This window comes from Rhea pennata, chromosome 1 (assembly GCF_028389875.1).
Source record: "Rhea pennata isolate bPtePen1 chromosome 1, bPtePen1.pri, whole genome shotgun sequence".
Classification (NCBI taxonomy): domain Eukaryota; kingdom Metazoa; phylum Chordata; class Aves; order Rheiformes; family Rheidae; genus Rhea; species Rhea pennata.
In genome coordinates, this window is record NC_084663.1 from 86,770,462 (window position 1) to 86,789,736 (window position 19,275).

Below are 19,275 nucleotides of genomic sequence, written 5' to 3' on the forward strand. Positions count from 1 at the left end.
TCCTAGTTATCATAAGTGGTAAGTAAGACTTCATAAAGGAGACTGGTACCAAGAGCACAAGTATGGCTCTCAGTCTTTTAAGCTACTTCGTCTTGTGCATAGCACATGTGGGAAACAACTGTTTTGTCTGTCCAGTTTGTTCACTTGTCCTGTTCCTCTAACCTTGAGCAAGAGAATTTGGAGGAAATGGGAGGCTGTCAGGAAGAAAACAGATGTTTCTGTTTTAATGAATACATGATCTTGTAATCATTACTTTCTTGAACACAAGTACAGAACTAACGTACGGGAAAAATACAACTATATCCTCCTCCTAGTGCTGAAAAGGACATTGTTTCTTCCACAGTCCTTGGTGTCTTTCTTTCCTCCTCTAGGGTTTAGCAGATGTACTCTGAGCAGCCTCCTCTCTCCATTGAGCTTTCTTCTCCATGTTTATGCTTGTAAGAGATTCATGCCTTTTCACAGCCTACAACACAATGACAAAGAAAGAGCAGAAAGAGTTACCTAAAAGACCACAAGGATGAAACTTGAAACAATAGTTTACAAAATATCTGCCCTAACTTACTAAGACACAGTTCTGTTAACTTTAATGCTAGGAAGAGAAAGGGTTAAAATAAATAAATAAATAAACAAACCCCAGAAAGTATCTTGGCTCTATTCCCAGAGAAGTAGTGAGTTTGAGTAAGCCTTTCTGTTAATGGCACTAGCAGATGTATTCTGTGTTTCTGGTCAATATTTAATCTCTGGTCTTCAGAAGTCAGAGATACTGGAAACACATCAAAAATTATGTGTACTGGATTCCAGCTGCTGTGAAAACAAAGATCCCAAAGCAGCTGTGCCTCTAATCTCTCTTTCTACTGTTTGCTTTCATACCACTCAAACCTAAGAGGAAAATGTTCTGGGAATTGCCAGAGGTTGATCTCTCTGCTAAAACCAGGGAAAAAGCTGTCAACCATTTTGTTTCTGAATGCTGCATCCTTTTCACTTTGATAAGGGGAATGCTAACAAGCAGAAATTTCACACTTCAGTAGTTTACAATGCTGGGAATGAGACTCGGTAACAAATTTTAATATAATTTATCTAGCACATTTAGTCTATAAAAACAAGATCTGAACATTGTCATCAGAGGAGTAGCTTGACAGAGGCAGCATATGAATAAGGTTCTGCCCATGTAGATGCTTTAAGCTAGCGTTTTCTGCTTCCAGTTATCCTTAGAAGGATTGTGTTTCTGTTACCCTCATACATTTTTTTCAAAAGCAACATGACAGTAAGCTGCATAAATTATTTTCATGTTCCTTCACTTGGAGACTAAAGCTGATGAGAGCTTTTGGCTTGGCTTAAGTACACAAAAAAGCATCCCTAATTTCTGTACAAAAATACTAGGAAGTTAGTTTTTTAACAAAGTTGGTGAAAAACGTAAAATTAAAGCACGACTTACCTTTGCTGTGGTTCAACCTTAGACTTTATGTTTTCTTCATACAATGCAAATAAAACCACAGGCCTAGTCCTGCCACATGCAGAGCTTCTTGGATTTCTGTTCAAATTCTATGCAAGTGAAGGATGCTCACCACCAATAGGACTTGGAGTTTTTCCGTAAAGTAGATGGCTTTTTGATTTAATGAGGAACAACAGTTTGAGAAAAGTTGTTCCATCCAAACTACAGGAAGACAGTATTTTTTAATGCAATTGAAGGGCACAATTATTATGGACTGTTTCCCTATGATTTAAAAAGACAGAGGATTCTCAGTCTGTGTGTGGAGAAAAATGCCTATTTGCTATTTCCATTATATTAATTCTATGAATGTTGCAGTATGTGCATAAAAAGGCATTTGTAATAGGTCCATACAATTCATTGTATTGACCCTATTCACCTAAAGATCATTTACTGCCTACCAGATACACAGAACAGGAGGGTCTCTTTCCTTTCAAACTCTGGAAGCCTATCAACAAAATTAAGTAATTAAGTCTGTGCAGGATAAAACTAAGTATTATATGACAGAAAGGACTACTTTTCTTTTTTAAAGGAAGCATATGCAGTCTAAGAATGATACTACCCTTTTCTGACTTGAGAATTAATCAGTGAGACTCAGGATTGAAGTCTTCTGAGACTAGAAGGACTCACTTTAATTTTTGCTCAGTGATAATAATGAAAAAATTCACCAATATTAACTGCTAATCCAAAGGAGGAGCTGAGGAATTTGTGAAGATCCATTTCCACTTACAAGCCCAATTTCTGTACTTACCTGCTTCCCTCTAATCACCATGATTATGCAGCCCAGTATTGTCAAGGCAATCATTACATAGCTGAACTTCACACGCAGTGTAGTCTTTGCTGCTCTGATTGTTTCAATCCTCAAAGAAAAAAGGAAAGAAAAAATCATTATCAAAGACCCAAACGAACTGTTGGCTAGTCATTTGATTTCTCTGATGGCATGCCATCTGTAATCTTGTGTAATAACAGTCCTTGGCTCTTTTCACTAAAATTAAATTTACAAAAATGGGAAAGTCTGATCCTCAGCTTCCTTGGGAGATACTTAAAATCATAAAAAGTTCCTGTTGGAAACTTTAGTTGTCAGAGTATTACCTTTCTAGGTCATTTAAATACTGCAGCCTTCTTTATTTACCTTGCAGTCAAATTACTTTTATTATTTATTTTATGTTCACTGGGGAGGACTACAAAGAGAAGGATATTCTTACTAATACGGTATTTTTCTTACTACTAGCTCCCTTCTGTACTCACCTCCACCTTCTGACATCTGTGAAGACAATGAGTACCCCATCCACGTTTGGACCGCAGTATATTTTAACATATTCTAAAACATGTATAGTCTCTCAACAGCAGAAGCATAGTAAAAAGTATTTGTCACCAGGAATAAAATACATAACGTTGAACAGTTGGAGTGTCTTGGGCAAAAGGAGGCATTATCCTAGATTAGCTGTTTTTTCCCCCTAAAGTTCAAAATGGTATAATTTCTCATGCAATCTATTTTCTTTTTTTCAGCAAGAAGGCTTCCCCTCCTACCAGATTCAATAATGCTATTAATAGATTTAGTATTTAATTTAATATTGGCTGCCCAGTGTAACACTACTAGAAATCTCAGTAGGACTTGGAAAAAGATTAATGGTTACTACTTCCCTTCTGCTAAACAGAACAATAGCCTTAAGGTAATCTGTTTTTCTAACATACTGAAGAGGCCTGGAGCATTGTCAGCTTTCCAGTACTACCTCTAGACAAAATACTCCTTTAAATCTTTCTCATCTTTCAGTGCATTTATCTAGACACACCAGCAGTTATATCTGTCCTTACTATCAGTCATTAAAGCCTTCTAGCTAAATATGGAGATGAGCTAAAAGTATCAACAGGTCATTTAGGTTGGGCTAAACTCTGAAGATCATTCTACCCAAATTATTTTGCAAGTATAGCAAATTTATAGCCAGTGTTAGAGATAGCACTGCAAGAAAGGTCAATTAAGTATAACATTTTCAGATGCTTTTTGCAACAACTAGAGACCTGTATTTGGTATATCTAACTCTCCTTGAAGAATTTGGAGCAGTGATTCCCTTCTCAAGGAAATTTAATATTCTCCCTGGTTAAACTTTGCATATTATAAAATTACAGATGACTGGAAAAAGCAGCAGTATCATACGAAGAAAGGATAAATGCATTGAACTAGGTAATTAGATGGCAAAGCTAACATGGCTAGTAGATTTAATAGAACCGAGAAACTACCACTGTATGCAAACACCAGTGAATATGGAATCTTCAGTCACATTTTGACCCCTGAACTTGGGAAAAAAAAAAAAAAAAAAAAAAAAAAAAAAAAGAGGATACTGAAGGATTCATGGGAACATCTTGGGTGCAAACTGAAATTAAGCTGAAATGCACAGAGGTAGCATTTAAAAAACTTTATTAGTTTGAGTACCTTGGACATGTTTGAATATACACAACAAAACAGCAGTTATCTGATCATCATTTGCTTTTTAGTTTAATTCAATAGAGTGATTAAAATAAACATTTTCTTCAATAAATAAGTTACTTCTGACCACTAAAACTTACAAGATTACTGAGTTATATCGCATCCCCTTATACTCTGCTCATATTAAATTTAGAATAGGAAAACACATTCTCAATCAGCTTCTCAACTTGGATGAACTAATTGCTTAAAAAAAACAATAAAAATAGGAAGGAGGGGAGAAAAATTCTCTGCACTTGCAAAAATTTAGTTTTTATCAGAAGCTGGTTTATCCTTCCAATAAACCATGATTTTAGATGCACAGCTAATGACTTCCCTCAGTCTGATAAGTCTATTTTTAAAAAAAAACATTCATGACAAATACCTTGCACACAAAAATATGCAAACTGACATAATTTTAATAGGTTTTAATAATTTAGGCCTTTACGTATTTCAAATGCAATTAAGAAAAATGATTTAAAATAAAATGGGGTAATTCCTTTTTAACAGTTTTTAATCCATTACGATATATTTTAGAAAAATGTAAAATACACAGATGAATCTTCAATTCCTAACAATGCATCTAGACAAATAAAGTATTTTTAGAGGGCAGCTACACAATTTGTTTACCTTAATAGCACAAGGTAAACTGACTATACTTTGTTTGTTTAATTTAAAAAATATACTTTAAATGTATATATAATCTTTTAAAACATTGAAAATAATATTTTCAAATATAACTATTCTACCATTAGGATGTTTTTTAAACTAATACTTGCTTTTTTGTTAAGATTGATATTAATTTTAGAATATGTAGGCAGGTAGACTAGAACAGCCAGTTATATTTCCCACACCTCATACAGGGCACAGCATTGACATTGGGACTCCACTAGCAACAGAAAATTTTGAAAATGTTTTATTTTCATTAGGGAGCCTTTCAGCTACTTACTAGGAGCCCCTAGCCTGCCAGATATTCATTAATAAGTATTTTAAATGATACTGTTTCAGTTATTCTTTAATTACGTCATGAAAGTTCTGTAAAATAATAGATTTTAACATAGTAAGAAAAACACTAGAAGACATAATGTTTGCATAAAGCTTTTTTGATGGAAAGCAAAATAAAAAGTAATTGATTTGTGATGTTTCTGTACTGAAACAACTGACAAATGTCTTCTCTTCTGAAAAACTGAAAGGAATATATCTCCACAGTTGAGGAAATCTGGGCGATTCTTATCTACAAGATGCTACAGCAAGCACAATAGTATAAGATTTTAACTCTATCAGTCCTCAGTTCTGTGTATTTTTCAGCTGTGAAAACCCACTCCCTTAAAAAAAACTGTTCCAGAGTTGCATTCAAGTAACTCATTCCTGCGTAGACAATGTCTCCTTTATAGCTTCAAAACTGGCACTTACGAGACAGTCTCTGGTATATCCTCGGCTTTTTTGAAATGGCCTGCCCACAGCAAAAACCTTTTCTCCCAGTCTGTAGGCTTGTGTCCAGGTACCCTTAAAGTAGATCTGCCTATTTACAAACAAAAAGTTGGTTAGGGAACAAAAACAAAAAACAAACAAACAAAAAAGTATGGAATAATCAGTTTTGAGAATCTGCAAGTGGGTATTAAACTGAGGGCATGTAAGAGAAGACAAATCTTACCCAAGACCTGTATATCTGCAATATTAAATCTATAGAACCTAGCCCAGTAACTAAGCTTCCTAAACTGCTGTGATTTTGCTATTTTCCTATTCAATTTAAATTAGGTTAAAATACCAAATGGAACTGCTAGAAAAACAAAAATCCCATATGCTACACCAGAACATTGCAGAATTTAAATTTACTATATGCTGTAGGATTTTTTTTTCTTATCTGCAGGTAAAAGCAACCAGATGCCAGTAGACAAAAATTAAACCCTTAATTTTCACCTCAATCTTTCAACCTCCATATTCAAATTATAAAAATGGAAGATTTCTATACATAACATACTGTTAAAATATAGTAAACAGTGTGAGAATCATAAAGTTTTGGCTTTCCTTTTTTTTAAAAAAAAACCAACAATCAGACAAACAAACAAACAAACAAACAAACAAAAAAACAATGCAATGCATCCTGCATAGATCTGTGCAGGTTAGTAGATTAATACATGATCTGGAAAGTGGGATGGATATCTAATTTGCTGACAACAGTAAATTATTCAGAAACACAGAAGAGGGCTGAATGGGAAGAGCTGCAAAAGTGCATAACACTGAGTGAATAACAGAGCCAGTGAAATCCCACATATATAAATATAAAGCAACATACACAAGAAAAACAACTCTAATTTACATGCAAAAAGACAGTCTCTAACCATTATTGTTGGGGATTAGTCCTTGGGGATTTGCAGAGTGTTTCAACAAAACATTCAATGTCAAAAAGGCAAACAGTGTTCTAGCAATTATTAGGAAATGAGGATAGACCAACACAAAAGCATCGTTATGCCATTGTATAAAACCATGACACCAGCATTTTGAAGAGCCCGTGAAATACTGATGCCTCCTCTCAAAAACTGAGATTGTGGAACTAACACAGGTACAGAGAAAGTTGAAAGATGATCAGAGGTATGGAATGCCTTCTGTATAAGAAAATTCAGCAGACTAAGCCCCCTTCAGCCTGGAAAAGCAGTAATTGAAGCCCCCTTCAGCACAACAGAGGGCTGCTGAATCATAAGTGGCATGGGGAGGGTGGACTATAGTAATAAATTGCTCCTGTATTAGAAGGAATATTGAATAAAGGACTGAAGATAGCAAATACCAAGTTCAAAAATCAAACACAAGACTGTAGCAGTTTTCTCACAGCACAGTTCAGCTGAGAAACTCATTTTTACAGAGTATGTATGCTAGAAAACATACAGCTTCAGGAAACTGAGCAAATTTACGATAGAAAAACGCAGTGAGGGCCATTAAACACAAAGATGCCCCCTTGTTGAAGACTAGAACTTCACTAGTGGCTGGGACAGGAGTCTAAGAAAGAAACACTACACATTTGCCCTGTTTCTGTATTTTTCCTTAGATACTTTGCCATTGCCCACTGTTTCAATTGGCCTTTGCAAAAACATAAGGGCCTTCCTTTACTGGCCCCTGCTGGAGAACCAACACTGTTAAAGAGACCTTTAGTCTCACCCAGTACAGCTCTATCATGTTTTTTATACTGATATATATATATATATATAAATGCTTCACATCCATATGCTCCTTTTATCTACTATCGATGGGCCAAGAAGGTAACCTGTTATACAGGAAGTCTGATCAGAGCATTGTAGCTGTCCCATCTATAGTGGTGAAACGTTTCACAGCCTCAAGTATATCTGAGCTTTCCTTAAATATGAACTAAGCCAGTGATTCAGACTGTCTTCTGCAGGACATGATCAATTTTGCATATAGCTGGAGCTGCTTCTACTGTGAAAAACTGCAGAAATACTTTAGCAAGTACTATGTTCTTAAACATCAGTATTTTACATTAGTGCTAAAAAGCTGGTTCTACAGTGCAGCTGAAGAGCCCCAATGTAAGGCTGCACATTTGACAAGACTAATGACTTACTAGAAAGTGAAATCTATGTTATTGTTACAAGAAGAAAATTTTACTATAGGCTTTGTTGAAAAGTAAAATCTTATTGTTAATTTTAATGTTCAATTTTTCAGTCTAAATCAAAGATTAAAATTCCTTCTCACAAAATCAGAGACATTAACATACATCTCAGGCAAATTCCCAGCCCGATGATCAGAACCTGCATACCTAAATATTTCACAAAGTTTTCATCATTGGTCCACTTCTTTTAAAGCATTAGCACTTTTTTTGAGATATAACATACAACATTTCAGAAACACTGAAATGCTCAAGCACTCCTCGATAAACACAGCCCGATCTTTATCAAAAGCTCTTACTTCGTGGCTGAAGCTGACTCTCTTCCTGGGGCTTGCTGGAAAGCCTTCTCTGTATCTTCAGATCCCTTCCTCTAGCCATCTGCAGAATTGAGGGAACATTTCTTCCCAGCACTTTAACAGCCCGGTCTGGAAGGGAAAGCAGAGGTAGCAAAGGGGCCAACAACTCAAAATACAACAGCGAGAACACTTGCTTTGAAATTAAGGTTTATTTTTTTATCTTTTACAAGAGAAAAACAGTAGTAAAAACAGTACGCTCAAAACTAATACTATGCAAGAAACAACAGATTTAGCTTGTAACAGATTTCAACAGAGAAACTTGAGCTCGATTCTATAAGGCATCACTTGATCTTGCCTATTAACCTTACGCAGAAAAAAATGGCCATGCAAAATTACAGCCTGCAGGCGATTTCTAAAACACAGTACACACTACAGCTTCAAGGAACTTATCTGTTTACATGCTTCACATGTACTTCGGGCAGCGCTATTTCGAGGACCGTACCCCAGCATTTCACCAACGTCCTAACGCTCAGCCGCGGCTGTGGCAGAGCGCTAGCAAAAAAGAGAAAAAAAAAAAGAAAAAAAAAGAAAGAAAAAAAAAGGCAGCTCTGGGGAAAGGCACCCCCTAGGAGGGAAGCTCTAACGCATTCTTTAACCTAACGGAATAATGGAGAGGGGAAAAAAAATCCTGAAAAAATATCCCGACGGTCTCCTCGCCGAAACGCTACCGGCAAGCCCGGCGGAGGGCGGCAACCCGACCACCGCGGCAAGGCCCCGCGGCGCCCCCCGGGGACCGCCGCCCGCCCTCGCCTCGCGGGTCACTCACCGGCGCGGCCCCACATGGCGGCGCCGCCGCCGCCCACAGCCGCCGCCGCGACCGAGCCCGAGCGCCCCAATGTCACTGCTCGGCCCCTCCCCGCGGGGGGGAAGGGGGCGGTGGGGGGGGCGGAGCGCTGCACTCCCCCCCTCCCCAAACCACGTGCCGACCCCGGCCTCCCCGCCCCGCCCTTCCCCGTGGCGTCATCTCGCTCCCGCCCCCCCCTCGTTTTGATTGGCCGCCGCCGCGGTCCTCGGCCTTTCCAATATGGCGGCGCCCAGCAGAGCCGCGAGCTGTGAGGACTTCGCCGAGTTCCAGGTAACCCGCTCGTGGCGGGCGGAGGGAGCCGCCCCCGCCCCCCCCCCTCCCCACCCGCCTCCCTGCGTGGTGGTGGGGGGCGGCCCCGCGCGCGCGCGCGCGCCCGCGCATTCCTTCGCAGCCGGCCGCGGGGGCGCGCGCGCCCGGAGCGGGGGGCGAGGTCACCCTCCTGCCCAGCTGCGGGCGGGAAATGGCGGGGGCCGCTCGCGTCGCCCTAGTTCTAGCGGCGGGGGCGGCCCGGCGCGGCGGCGCCTCCGGAAGCAGCTGAAACGAGCTCGCGGCCGTTGGGGTGTGTAGGCTGCTCTGGGAGAAACGCGAGTCCAGCGTGTTCCGAAAATACTTCCCTCCCTCCCCCCCCATCTTGAAGCCCGCGAGGCGCTTGCTTCTCTCCAGACGCGCTCTTTGAGACCCTCGTCGTCTTCCGAGAGTTAAAAAGAGCACTTTTCTTTCCTTCTTTTTTTTCTTTTTTTCCCCCTCAGCTACAGGTATTTAGTAGGTATTTGTCAAGCCACGAATGAGCATGCCTGAGCTACCGTTTAGAAAGTACGTTATTTAAATGGAGACAGATGGACAGCAAGGCCTCATTTGTCCAGCACACATAATTATGTAGCACAAGGAACTCTGTCCATGAAAGTAGCAACTCGTGTGCATCTAGGCCACACCTCTCTTCATATTTTGTGTTGCTTAAAAAGTGTATCTTCAGCAGTATGAACAAGATGTACATAGACTGAGGCTGTGGTTGCTGTTTTGGGGTTTTTTTTTTTTTTTGGGGGGTGATAAAGTGTTTAAAATACATTGTTTTTATTATGAATTTGCTATTTTGTTGTGGTCTCTGGTTTCCTTCATTCCTTTCTGTAAGCATTAGTGCTGTTGGAGCTCTGGAAACAAACTGTGTGGAAAATTCTGCCCTGGCTGTCTTTTGAGAAGCCATTTGGTTGTATTTCTGAGGAAATAAATGAGACCATGGCCCCATTACTTGGGGCAGCAGGGAGAAGGGGAAGGTTTCAGGAAGGTTTTAGTTCTTCAAATGTACCTCATCTCTTTCTCTCTCTCTCTCTCTCTCGCTTTTGCTACTAAGGCAACTAATTAGATTGCAGCAAATACTCTCTGCATGTGGAGACTGTGGTTGGCCTGGGGGTTTTTGCTGTTTCCAAGTGATTACCTTTACTTTACTTTCTACTTTTTATTAAAAGACTTAATCATGCAATTTTTTTCCCAATAGCCAATTCTCAGAGATATAAGCAAGGATTTTTTTTAATACAGGAGTTGCTCAGGGTGATGAGGACGATCGATGACAGAATCGTCCATGAATTAAACACTACAATTCCAACAGCTTCCTTTGTAGGGAAAATTGATGCCAGCCAGACATGTAAAGAGCTCTACCAGTCTGTAAGTGTCTGTTCCTTTAACTTCCACTCATTCCCTTACATTTTGTTAAATGTGGTGTCCACTACAGCAAGGCATCTACTACTTCTTAAGAAGCAACTGGCTTGATATACCATGCTTTATGGATCCATAACTGGCATGCTTGGCTTTTCTATGTAGCTAAACCATGTGCATGTAAAAGCTACTTCACTGTAAAGCCATGTGGAGTATGCATTTGTTCTGCAATACTGATCCTTCGAGATGTACTTCAGTTTCAGTGGATGGTGTTAGCCCAGCCCATTGCTTTAAATTAAATAGCTAGCACACATCTGCATTGCTTTCAAAGCCTCCTGTTCATGCGTATCTCTGGCTTTTATTTCATACCAGCAGATCAACTTGGTAGCTATCACTCTAAGCAGCATTGCTTCTCAGCATATGGATTATAGGGAGTCAAATGGAGATCTGCAGACAAAGTGGTACCTTGATTTCAGGAAGTCTTGCCTCTTAAACTTGCAATGCGAAGGTTTTCATACTGTTGAATCATTGAACTAGGTGCTGTGATTTTTTTTCTCTCCCAATCAGCTGATGGAAGCTCACACCAGCAGAGAGAGAATCATCAAAAGCTGCATTGCTCAGACTTCCAGTGCAGTGAAAGCCCTTAGAGAAGAGAGGGAAAAGGCCCAGGATGATATAGCATTATTAAAGCAACTCAGGAAAGAGCAGACAAAGGTGAGTGGTAGAGTTTGACAAAGATCACTTGGGGAGGAAGAAGAGAGTATCTTTCCCAAAGGAAAGATCTACATTATGGAGAGAACTTGAAGTGGGTCCTACACAAATGCAGTAGAAAAGCATGCATGTTTCACTACAGTGGACTCTAGTCTTCACTGATTAACACCACTTAGCATACAATTTAACTGAGGCTTGTTTATTCCCTTCAAAACACCTGATGGTTGCTCTTGCCTTTTTATCTGTATGAAAGCTAGAGTCTTGGCAAACTGCAGATATGAGTGCCAAGATACAAACGCTAGAAAATAATGCAATATGTGCTTTATGTGCGTCTCTTGTGCCACACTGGTACCCAGCCTTAAAGTTGTGCCTTTTTGTTATCACCTTGAAAAGCATCTTTATCACTCAGTGTGTTGATCAGAATCCTTGTCATCTAGGATGCGCTGCTGGGCAACCTGAAATTCTGCTTAACCTTTATTTTTTTTGTTTTTGTTGCTCAGTATTTCTTGGATTTTTTGTTTTTGAGTGCATTGTGATGGTGTGAATGTTTCTTGGGTTGCATAAGGAACTTTAGCATGTGCACTCCTCTCAGTGTCTGGTCTCTAGAATTGAAGGCTGTAGAGTGAATGGAAAGTGTACTTTGTCAGAGGTGAACAGTATAGCTACAAGATGGGGGTATCAGAAATGGAGAAAGGAACCCCTCTGGAGTTTCTGGCTCCTTTCCTGAGCCAGTTTTTTAGGGGGAATGATACTGCACATATAGCTCTAACAGGAGGTTAGCAGGGATGTGAACTGTTGTATTGGTTTTGTTAGGCATTCTCTTTCAAACATGCTTCATCTGTGTGGCTTGTTTTCTCTTTGCATTTCTCAGTTTTTCCACCCCATGTGTTTGAAGCACACACTGAGTAAGATTATTTGCTTGTTGCTCTTTTGCATACACTGGCTAGGTTTGCCTGCTGTATTCAGCAGTTTAATGAGCCTTCCTCAGTTAAGGACCGTCTCAACCAGGACTTCTAAATTCATGTCTTTGAGTTTTCAATATAACAGCTGTTCTTGTAATAACTAGACATCGCACTATCATAGGTACAGCTTTCTCTGCTGTAGTATTGCAGTAGTTTAAAAGATAGGTGAATGGTCCTGAAACTTTTTTTTTTTGTGCTGCTGAACTTCCTCAAAACCCACCTGTACTTCCAAGAGTAGCCTGTTGTTGACTCTGTATCCAGGAGCAGTTGAGTGCTGATGCAGTTGTAGTTGAAGAGCTTCCTGAGGAGATGATCTGAGCTCAAGGGTTCACAAGGGTTCAAGGAACAACATCTGATTTTTTTCCAGGCCATTAAGGGAGGGAATTGGTCAACAAGTGTTCTTTAGAGACATGCTCTGTTGTGAACTCAGATTTAAAGAACCAGGCCACGCGTGAGTGGTTTTGTCCTTAGTGTCACTTACCAAACTTCTAACCAGCATCCATATCAGTCTGGAAAACCAGAATGGAAGCCTAGCATTTTCTACAATTTTTGTTTGTAGAGCTGATTCTTTGAATCTTTTGAGTTATGGAGCCCCAAACCTATCATTAAAACTTTTGGAGGGCCACAACCATAATGCTTAATAATGAGTGGCAATTTAAAATGCTAAAGCAATCCATGTTTTGGGAATACTCCAGAAATCCTTTGGGCAAATGATCTCTAACCTGCATTTGGACAGTTATGAGTTATGGGTTTTGTTGTTGGTGGGGTTTTTTTTGTTTTTTTTTTTTCCTTGCATGCAGTTAGGCTTTTCAAATGTGTATTTTTTGGTTGCAAAGCAGATCTGCTTTGTCTCGTTATTTATACTTCTTTTATCCTGCTGATGAATGGAATTGTAGGAATTTATCCAAAGCAATATCTTCTGGATCATTGATTAAACAATAGTTGAAGTTCTGTGGGGCTAGAAGCCAATTTTTGTAGTCTGCTTACTGGAAAATATCATTTAATGCCATTTTGTTTTTTAAAAATAAAATATCTAACCAAATAAATTCTGTAAATCCAAAACAGAACATAATCATTAATAATTTTATCAAGCAAATTAAGGCTTGTTAAAATGTCAATACATGGCTTTGTTTTTTAAAAGGCCTGTATATCAGGCATGCATGTTTAAGAAAAAGACTAAAATATTAGTTTTACTTAGGCCTGGTATCAAAGGCAGTTAATATGACAATCCAGACAACTGTAAACTAGTTTGTGTCTTCTAGACCTGTGAATCTTTCCTATGACTAAAACTTGGTATTAATTTCTAGAGAAGTCCTTGAGTGCTAGCTATACAAATCCTCTTTACTTGTGTTAATTATTTTGGGAAAGCATGAGAAGAATGATGGTGATTGTCTGTGTTTTGGATTTTTCTGTTTTTACATCCGTACGTAGTCAAACTAGAAAAATTAATATCTTTAAAAAGTCATTTGGTGAGGCAAAGAAAATTCCCATGCCTGTCATGGTGACCTTGTTGGAGCAGAATAGTTTATGAAGGCAGTGGTCTGCAGATGTGCCCTTACATTCTTTATTTTAGGCAGAAAGCCTTATGCTGCAAGTGAAGAAGCTGCCTGACCTACTACTGGAAATTGCAGTAGTTTTGCCTGCCTTTCTCCATCTAGTAACCAAGTCCCAAGGGAATTTTTCCATCAAGAGCTCCACTATCTTTTCAGCCTGTGAAAATCAAACAAATTCTTTTTTAAGTAAGCAGCTTTTAAAGCAAGAAAAAGCTTACTTTGAAATGCTAAGGATCTTCTGAGAGGTTATTTTGTTGAGACTAATCTTGGTCAACTGGCCACCTTGTTAATGCTGGGTTGTTATTTCATGGTTTGGAGTCTTATTGAGTAGGTGAAAGTTCATCCAACGACTCTTGGCTATGTGTGTCTGGATGTCCTGCTTGGAAGGGTTTTGATGGGATTGCTCAGTGGGTTTGCACCTGTTCACCAACTCCGTGATTGGAATGAAGTGTTCAAAATAGAGCTAATCTAATCTTTAATCTGTGGTATTAAAGATTCAACAAAAAAAAAAAAAGCCTAAACATAGGCATAAATACCAAATAGGTTCTCAAATCCTTTTCTGCTGCCTCAGAACCTCATGGCGGTGTCAAATTAGCTCAGATCTGAAAACATTGCATATGCCCCTTGGAGTTTGTAATACATGCTCAGCAAAAAGAGACTCCCCTGTCTCTCCTGGGGGTGCTCAGGAATTGCTTCTTTTGTCTTTTGCTAGAGCTCTTGCATCTATGTAAACCTGATTTGTGCTACTGTGATTGCATTCTGTCCTGACTGGTTCAGACAGCACTGCACAGGCGATCTGTTTATGCAGACCCTCTGTTAGCCAGTGCACAGATTAGACAGTGAAGAAAGTAGAGGGAATCTTTTAATGAGCCTAGTCCTAAATCCAGAATCTGAGCACTGTGTGTTCAATTCTGGATTTGCTACCAGCTTTCTACCTGACTTTGATAATGTATTTGTGGAAGAATGAGAACTTGAGGCTGCAGAGCTAGCCCTACGACTGTCATTCTCTGTGCTGAGTGTTTGAATGATGCAGTTATTTTTTTGTCTGCAAAGCCATTAGGGTTAATCAGTTCATTGTTAGCAAATCTAAATGGGCAATATTAATGAAGAACAAAGCATTAATAATCAGTAGCTGCTTCTGCTGGAAGACTTACATTGCAAGTCTCCCTTCCCCATACCGCTTCCAGACTTCTTCAGTCTGCCGTAAGTGTTGGCTGACTGGAAGGACCACACTTTCAGGTGATTACACGTTATGCCCTTCATTCTGCCCCATCTGGTACTGGGTACTGGGGTTATGGTCAAGAAAGTTGCAATGGTAGTGAATATTGGAGGCTGCAGGGAGGCTCCTCTGACTATAACAGATTTCTTTATTTGCTCTTTTCTCCAGTTGAAATTGATGCAGTCGGAACTGAATGTTGAAGAAGTGGTAAACGACAGAAGCTGGAAGGTACTCAGCAGTCATTTTAAAGTGATGATTGTTCTGTCCTATTGGTTTGAACAAGCAGCCCTGCGTTGAAGGTGTGAGACTGATGCCTTATGAGGCGAGTGAATTAGAAATAAGTGAGGGCAGTTTTGGGGGGGAAATGCTTCAGGTCTGTCATCTCTGCTCTGGTACAAAGATCAAAGTTTTCCAGTTGCACTGCACAAGAAGGAAAAATGACTGATTTAGGGAGGAGGAAGGACTCTGCCTTTCTCAGTGGCTAAGGAGGGATAGTGTAGTGGTTATCACATCTGCTTTACATGCTGATGGTCTTGAGTTCAAACCCCAGTGTAACCAGCACCAGGAAATCTTTGGGAGGTTGGACTAGATGATCTCTGGAGGTCCCTTCCAACCTTACCGATTCTATGTCTGTGACCTCAGATTTCTCCAAGGTGGTCTGTATGTTAAGCTTTCCTGAGCCTCTTTCATTGTCAGAGGGATGAGTCTTTTAAATACAGTTGTATTTGGTACTGATCACCCTTCTGAGCAGAGGCCAGAGTAGAGTGGGGCGATAGAGGTTGGACCTTTTTCTAACAGGGATTCTACAGACCCGGACTGGTGTTCCCTGGTGGGAAGTGGAGTTTTGCTGTTGCTCTCCTGTGTCAGTGGAGATGTCAGATCAATCTGTGAATTGATGGCTTCAGACAGTCCTGTTATAAAGTGGGTGTAATCCTGAAATTAGATTCTTAAGTGGCTATGTTGTGTCACTGCAACATTTCACTCCTATCATCCTCCTATCACCTGGTCTGGTGTAGCTGTTCAGAGCTTTTAATACTGGATAAATAACCTTTTTTCCCTCATTAAATGTGAAAGAGATTTTTGCAAATAGCTAATCCTGTCTGCAGTTCCTTTCTTGATCTCTACTTCAGGATTTTAGTCCCCTAGATCCCATCAGTGTAAATGTAATACAACTTTATATCTTGTATATTCTTGGAGGTCTGGTCACTACAATGCAGCTCAATGCTGCATGAATAAATGACGGTTTACACAGTTTCTCAGGTATGTTTTGCAGTCAATACTGGCTCTATATTGTATTAAAAAGCTAACCGTGCCATTAAGCTTAATTAATTCAAAGTCAACTTGGATGTGACTTTGCAACACTGCAACCTCAACAGCCTGCTGTAAGCCATCAGTAGTGAATATTTTGTGGTAAGTCTGGTATCAGGTTTATTTATTAAAAATCAAATAAACAAGAGAAGCACAACCCTTCCAGCGCTCAGTGCATGCATGAACACGCATGCACGAACACTCCCTACCACATATACCCCAAAATGCTATCTCCGTTCTAAAGGTACTGGCACAGAGCTCTTCTGGCAGCAAACTTAGCATTGATGCCAGTGGTTTCCTGTAGCTGCATTAAACTTTTGCTGGTGAAGAAGTGTTGGTTTCTTGGGTTCTTTTCCTTTCCTGAAGCTGGCAAACATTTGGTTTATAAATAGGGAGGTATGCACATGAACAGGAATGTTTTGGCCTGCTGCAAGCTGGTGTTTATAGACAAGGGCTTGAAGACCTAGTACTTCTGGGTTTTATTTCCATCTCTGCTATTGCCTTCCTCTGTATGTAAGCATATTATCTGTGAAAATGTTATTTCCCTTAAGGAATTAGACCCTGTCGTAGTTGTGCACTGCAGCAATGCAGATTATTACATGGAAATGCTTATTGGTTTGCATGTGAGGATCTTGACTGTCTTCTAGTGTTACAGGCTTTTGGTTGGCAAGTATGCTTGTATATTTAGATTAACCTTAACAAACCCAAAGCTATTTGGAAAAATCTGATTGGAAGAAAAAGAAATTATTTTAAAATATTTAACCTGGGTAGCTGTAAGCATGGTGGATGCTGCTTTATAGAAATGCATGTGGTTGAAGAAGTGACTTTCAAAACAAGATATTCAAAGTATTCTCTCTGTGCTGCCTCTACTCTGGAGTTTGTCACAAGAATGTTTTATATTAATACATAAAGTCAGCAAAATCAAACTTAGGCCTAGCAACATGATTTTTAAGGTGTTTCAGACACTGTTTTTCCTGTCCAAAAAACCCCAAGAATAACACTTCACAGGTAAGCTCGGAATTAATCAGCTTGAGTGACACATTCAGATCTGTCAGTGTTAGTATCATCCACTGATGATACTAAAAGGAGGAGGCAGTGTTAGTAAGATTGCGGTATTGATCTTCCTTCCAGAATCTGAAGAGTCTGTTAAAAGACTCTTTAAAACTTTGTGTGATAGCAAGCCCAAAGCTTCTTGGGAGACTGTTTTTGTATGTTCTTTGATCTGAGAGAGCCAGACTGTTTTAGAATATTTTCAGTATCCTTTTAAGACATAAATGCTTCTAAAATATCTTTGACAAGCCATGGACAAAAGTGATGCAATTGCTAAGTAATTTTGAATGGTTCTAAATGGGGACCCTTTATGGCCTCAAATTTCTAGACCTTCCTTTTATCACCTTTTTTTTTTTAATCTCAGGTCTTACACGCTCTTAACTCTTCCAGGGGTGTCTGTTTTATGTGTGTACATAACAGGGCAGTGTTGTGCAAACACTTACATCAGAACTACATTTTTTTGCAATATGGAGCAGTTGCAATATATGTCTGTCTCTTAAATTTAAAAATAAGTTGAAAATTATTATTAAAAAAGTTCTGAAGAATCAACTTTAAGAGTATTGTAGGCTGCAAACTTCACTTTTGTTGAAGCTGCTGTAGGTTTTGAGCTTTGAATAAGGAGATGAACTTTAGAAGTTTAGAATTCTAGGAAGATATCTTTTAAGATAATGTATTTATGTAAAGTGAAGCATAATATCCACAAAGTACAAGACCAGTCGCTTTGTGTGTTTAAATGTATGAGAGAGCTCCTGTAATTTGGTGTCTTGGAAAGCAAAGGCATTTGGATCTGAAAAGCGTCTGGATACCTTGGCAAAACATGCTCTTGCAGGAGTGCTAATGATGGAATTTGTAACACTGTCAGTGCTTCATCTTGGTGGTAGGTGGTGCTCGCGTCACTTGTTAGGACGTGTGCTGGGCACTCTTTGGAGCCAAAACAGTATCTTAAATCATTTGCAAAGAGCACCTGTAACTTTGGTGTGAGGCTATGCTTTGTACTTTTGATTCAGACTGCTTTACTTGAAATAAGGTAAACAATCTTCTTGTTGAGGCCTACAGATCAAGCTAAATGAAAATAGTTTTCAGTCGCTAGTTCTGTGTGCTAAATTTTACCCACAGAAGATGTGAAATGTGAGGCAAGAGCAGCATGCCCTTTGCATAGGAAAGCTGGCAACATCAGCATCAGCAGTCAAATAATTAATATGAACATGGCTTCCAAGAGCATTTGCACCTCCTCTTAGCTCTCATAACAATGTGAAATGAATTTCTCAGGCAGAGAAGAAAACTGTTCAGATTTGAATGCCTGAGTGAACTTAATGTAACTGTCAGGATCCTGCTGCTGATAATTTTCCTGCATCTTAAAAAATGCTTCAGTATCTTTGATAAAGACAAATCACCAGGTTTATAAGCCTGCCTTATCTGAGGGAGAACACTTTAGCACTATGCAGTCTCCTAGCACCAGGCAAGTTTGGATTCACTAAAGCCTGGAGAGGTGAATGGAGACAGAAACCTTGTTGTGTACCAAAGTATGTTGGTAGAGCAGGGGTGGACAGCCTGAGATGGGGGCTGTGTGAAGAGATAATAGCTAGTTCTATCTGTGAAGTTCTGGTCATCTGCCAGATAAGGACTGATTCACTTTTGTTCTTCTATTTTGGTGTCTCAGGTATTTAATGAACGTTGCCGAATTCACTACAAGCCTCCAAAGAGCCAATGATGTGAGGTGTTTTCTGGCAAAGTGGTCCATAATCATGAACACAAAACTGGAAAGAGACGTTGGGTGAGCTGTATTGGAACTCTCCAGAACCCAGTAGAACCCAGTCTTGTTTTGTTTTGGACCTACTTAGCTGAAATCACAAGGTTTAAATGATTCTCCTGTAATTAAGAGAAAACAACTCATCTTTTGTACAAAATATGTGAACAAATGAGTTTTATAGTATTAAAATAATTTTCAAATGGAATGTGAAACTGGCATCTTTCTTGACCTTCTCAAGCTTGGCAGTCCTAAAGGGGAAGAAACGATGGAAACTGTCCCCTCTTGCTCAGGGCTAACATTCTCCCTAAACTGTTGCTTGTTGGGATTTAAAGTAATCAGTGAACA

The 19,275-nt window shown here is 39.5% G+C and overlaps 2 protein-coding genes across 3 annotated transcripts; one reads left to right on the forward strand and one right to left on the reverse strand.

The window, feature by feature from the left end:
* Positions 1-195: 195 nt before the first annotated feature.
* Positions 196-8,801, reverse strand: FAM162A (family with sequence similarity 162 member A). The gene is made up of 5 exons (XM_062594777.1): positions 8,689-8,801; positions 7,866-7,991; positions 5,364-5,472; positions 2,241-2,349; positions 196-463 (listed from the first exon to the last, which is right to left on the reverse strand). Exons 1-5 carry the CDS (start codon positions 8,702-8,704, stop codon positions 368-370), a joined length of 456 nt encoding a protein of 151 aa, XP_062450761.1. The 5' UTR covers positions 8,705-8,801; the 3' UTR covers positions 196-367.
* A 130-nt stretch (positions 8,802-8,931) lies between these two features.
* Positions 8,932-19,135, forward strand: MIX23 (mitochondrial matrix import factor 23). Of its 2 annotated transcripts, none has more exons than XM_062594789.1 (5): positions 8,932-8,997; positions 10,261-10,386; positions 10,945-11,091; positions 14,991-15,050; positions 18,841-19,135. In XM_062594789.1, the coding sequence occupies exons 1-5, from the start codon at positions 8,947-8,949 to the stop codon at positions 18,889-18,891; spliced, it is 435 nt and encodes a 144-aa protein (XP_062450773.1). In that variant the 5' UTR covers positions 8,932-8,946; the 3' UTR covers positions 18,892-19,135. The 2 variants fall into 2 exon arrangements, with proteins under 2 accessions (XP_062450773.1, XP_062450780.1); XM_062594796.1 differs by lacking the exon at positions 8,932-8,997 and adding an exon at positions 9,211-9,286.
* The last annotated feature ends 140 nt before the right edge of the window (positions 19,136-19,275 follow it).

Bases quoted from the DNA above. Each gene is read 5' to 3' on its own strand.
- FAM162A (XM_062594777.1), bottom strand. The intron at 2,350-5,363 runs GTAAGTGCCAGT...TTTTTCTTTGAG, and splicing joins GATATACCAGAGACTGTCTC to GATTGAAACAATCAGAGCAG. The intron at 464-2,240 runs GTAAGTACAGAA...ATTGTGTTGTAG, and splicing joins TGGTGATTAGAGGGAAGCAG to GCTGTGAAAAGGCATGAATC.
- MIX23 (XM_062594789.1), top strand. From the start codon at position 8,947: ATGGCGGCGCCCAGCAGAGCCGCGAGCTGTGAGGACTTCGCCGAGTTC. The intron at 8,998-10,260 runs GTAACCCGCTCG...TTTTTAATACAG, and splicing joins AGGACTTCGCCGAGTTCCAG to GAGTTGCTCAGGGTGATGAG. The intron at 10,387-10,944 runs GTAAGTGTCTGT...TCTCCCAATCAG, and splicing joins GTAAAGAGCTCTACCAGTCT to CTGATGGAAGCTCACACCAG.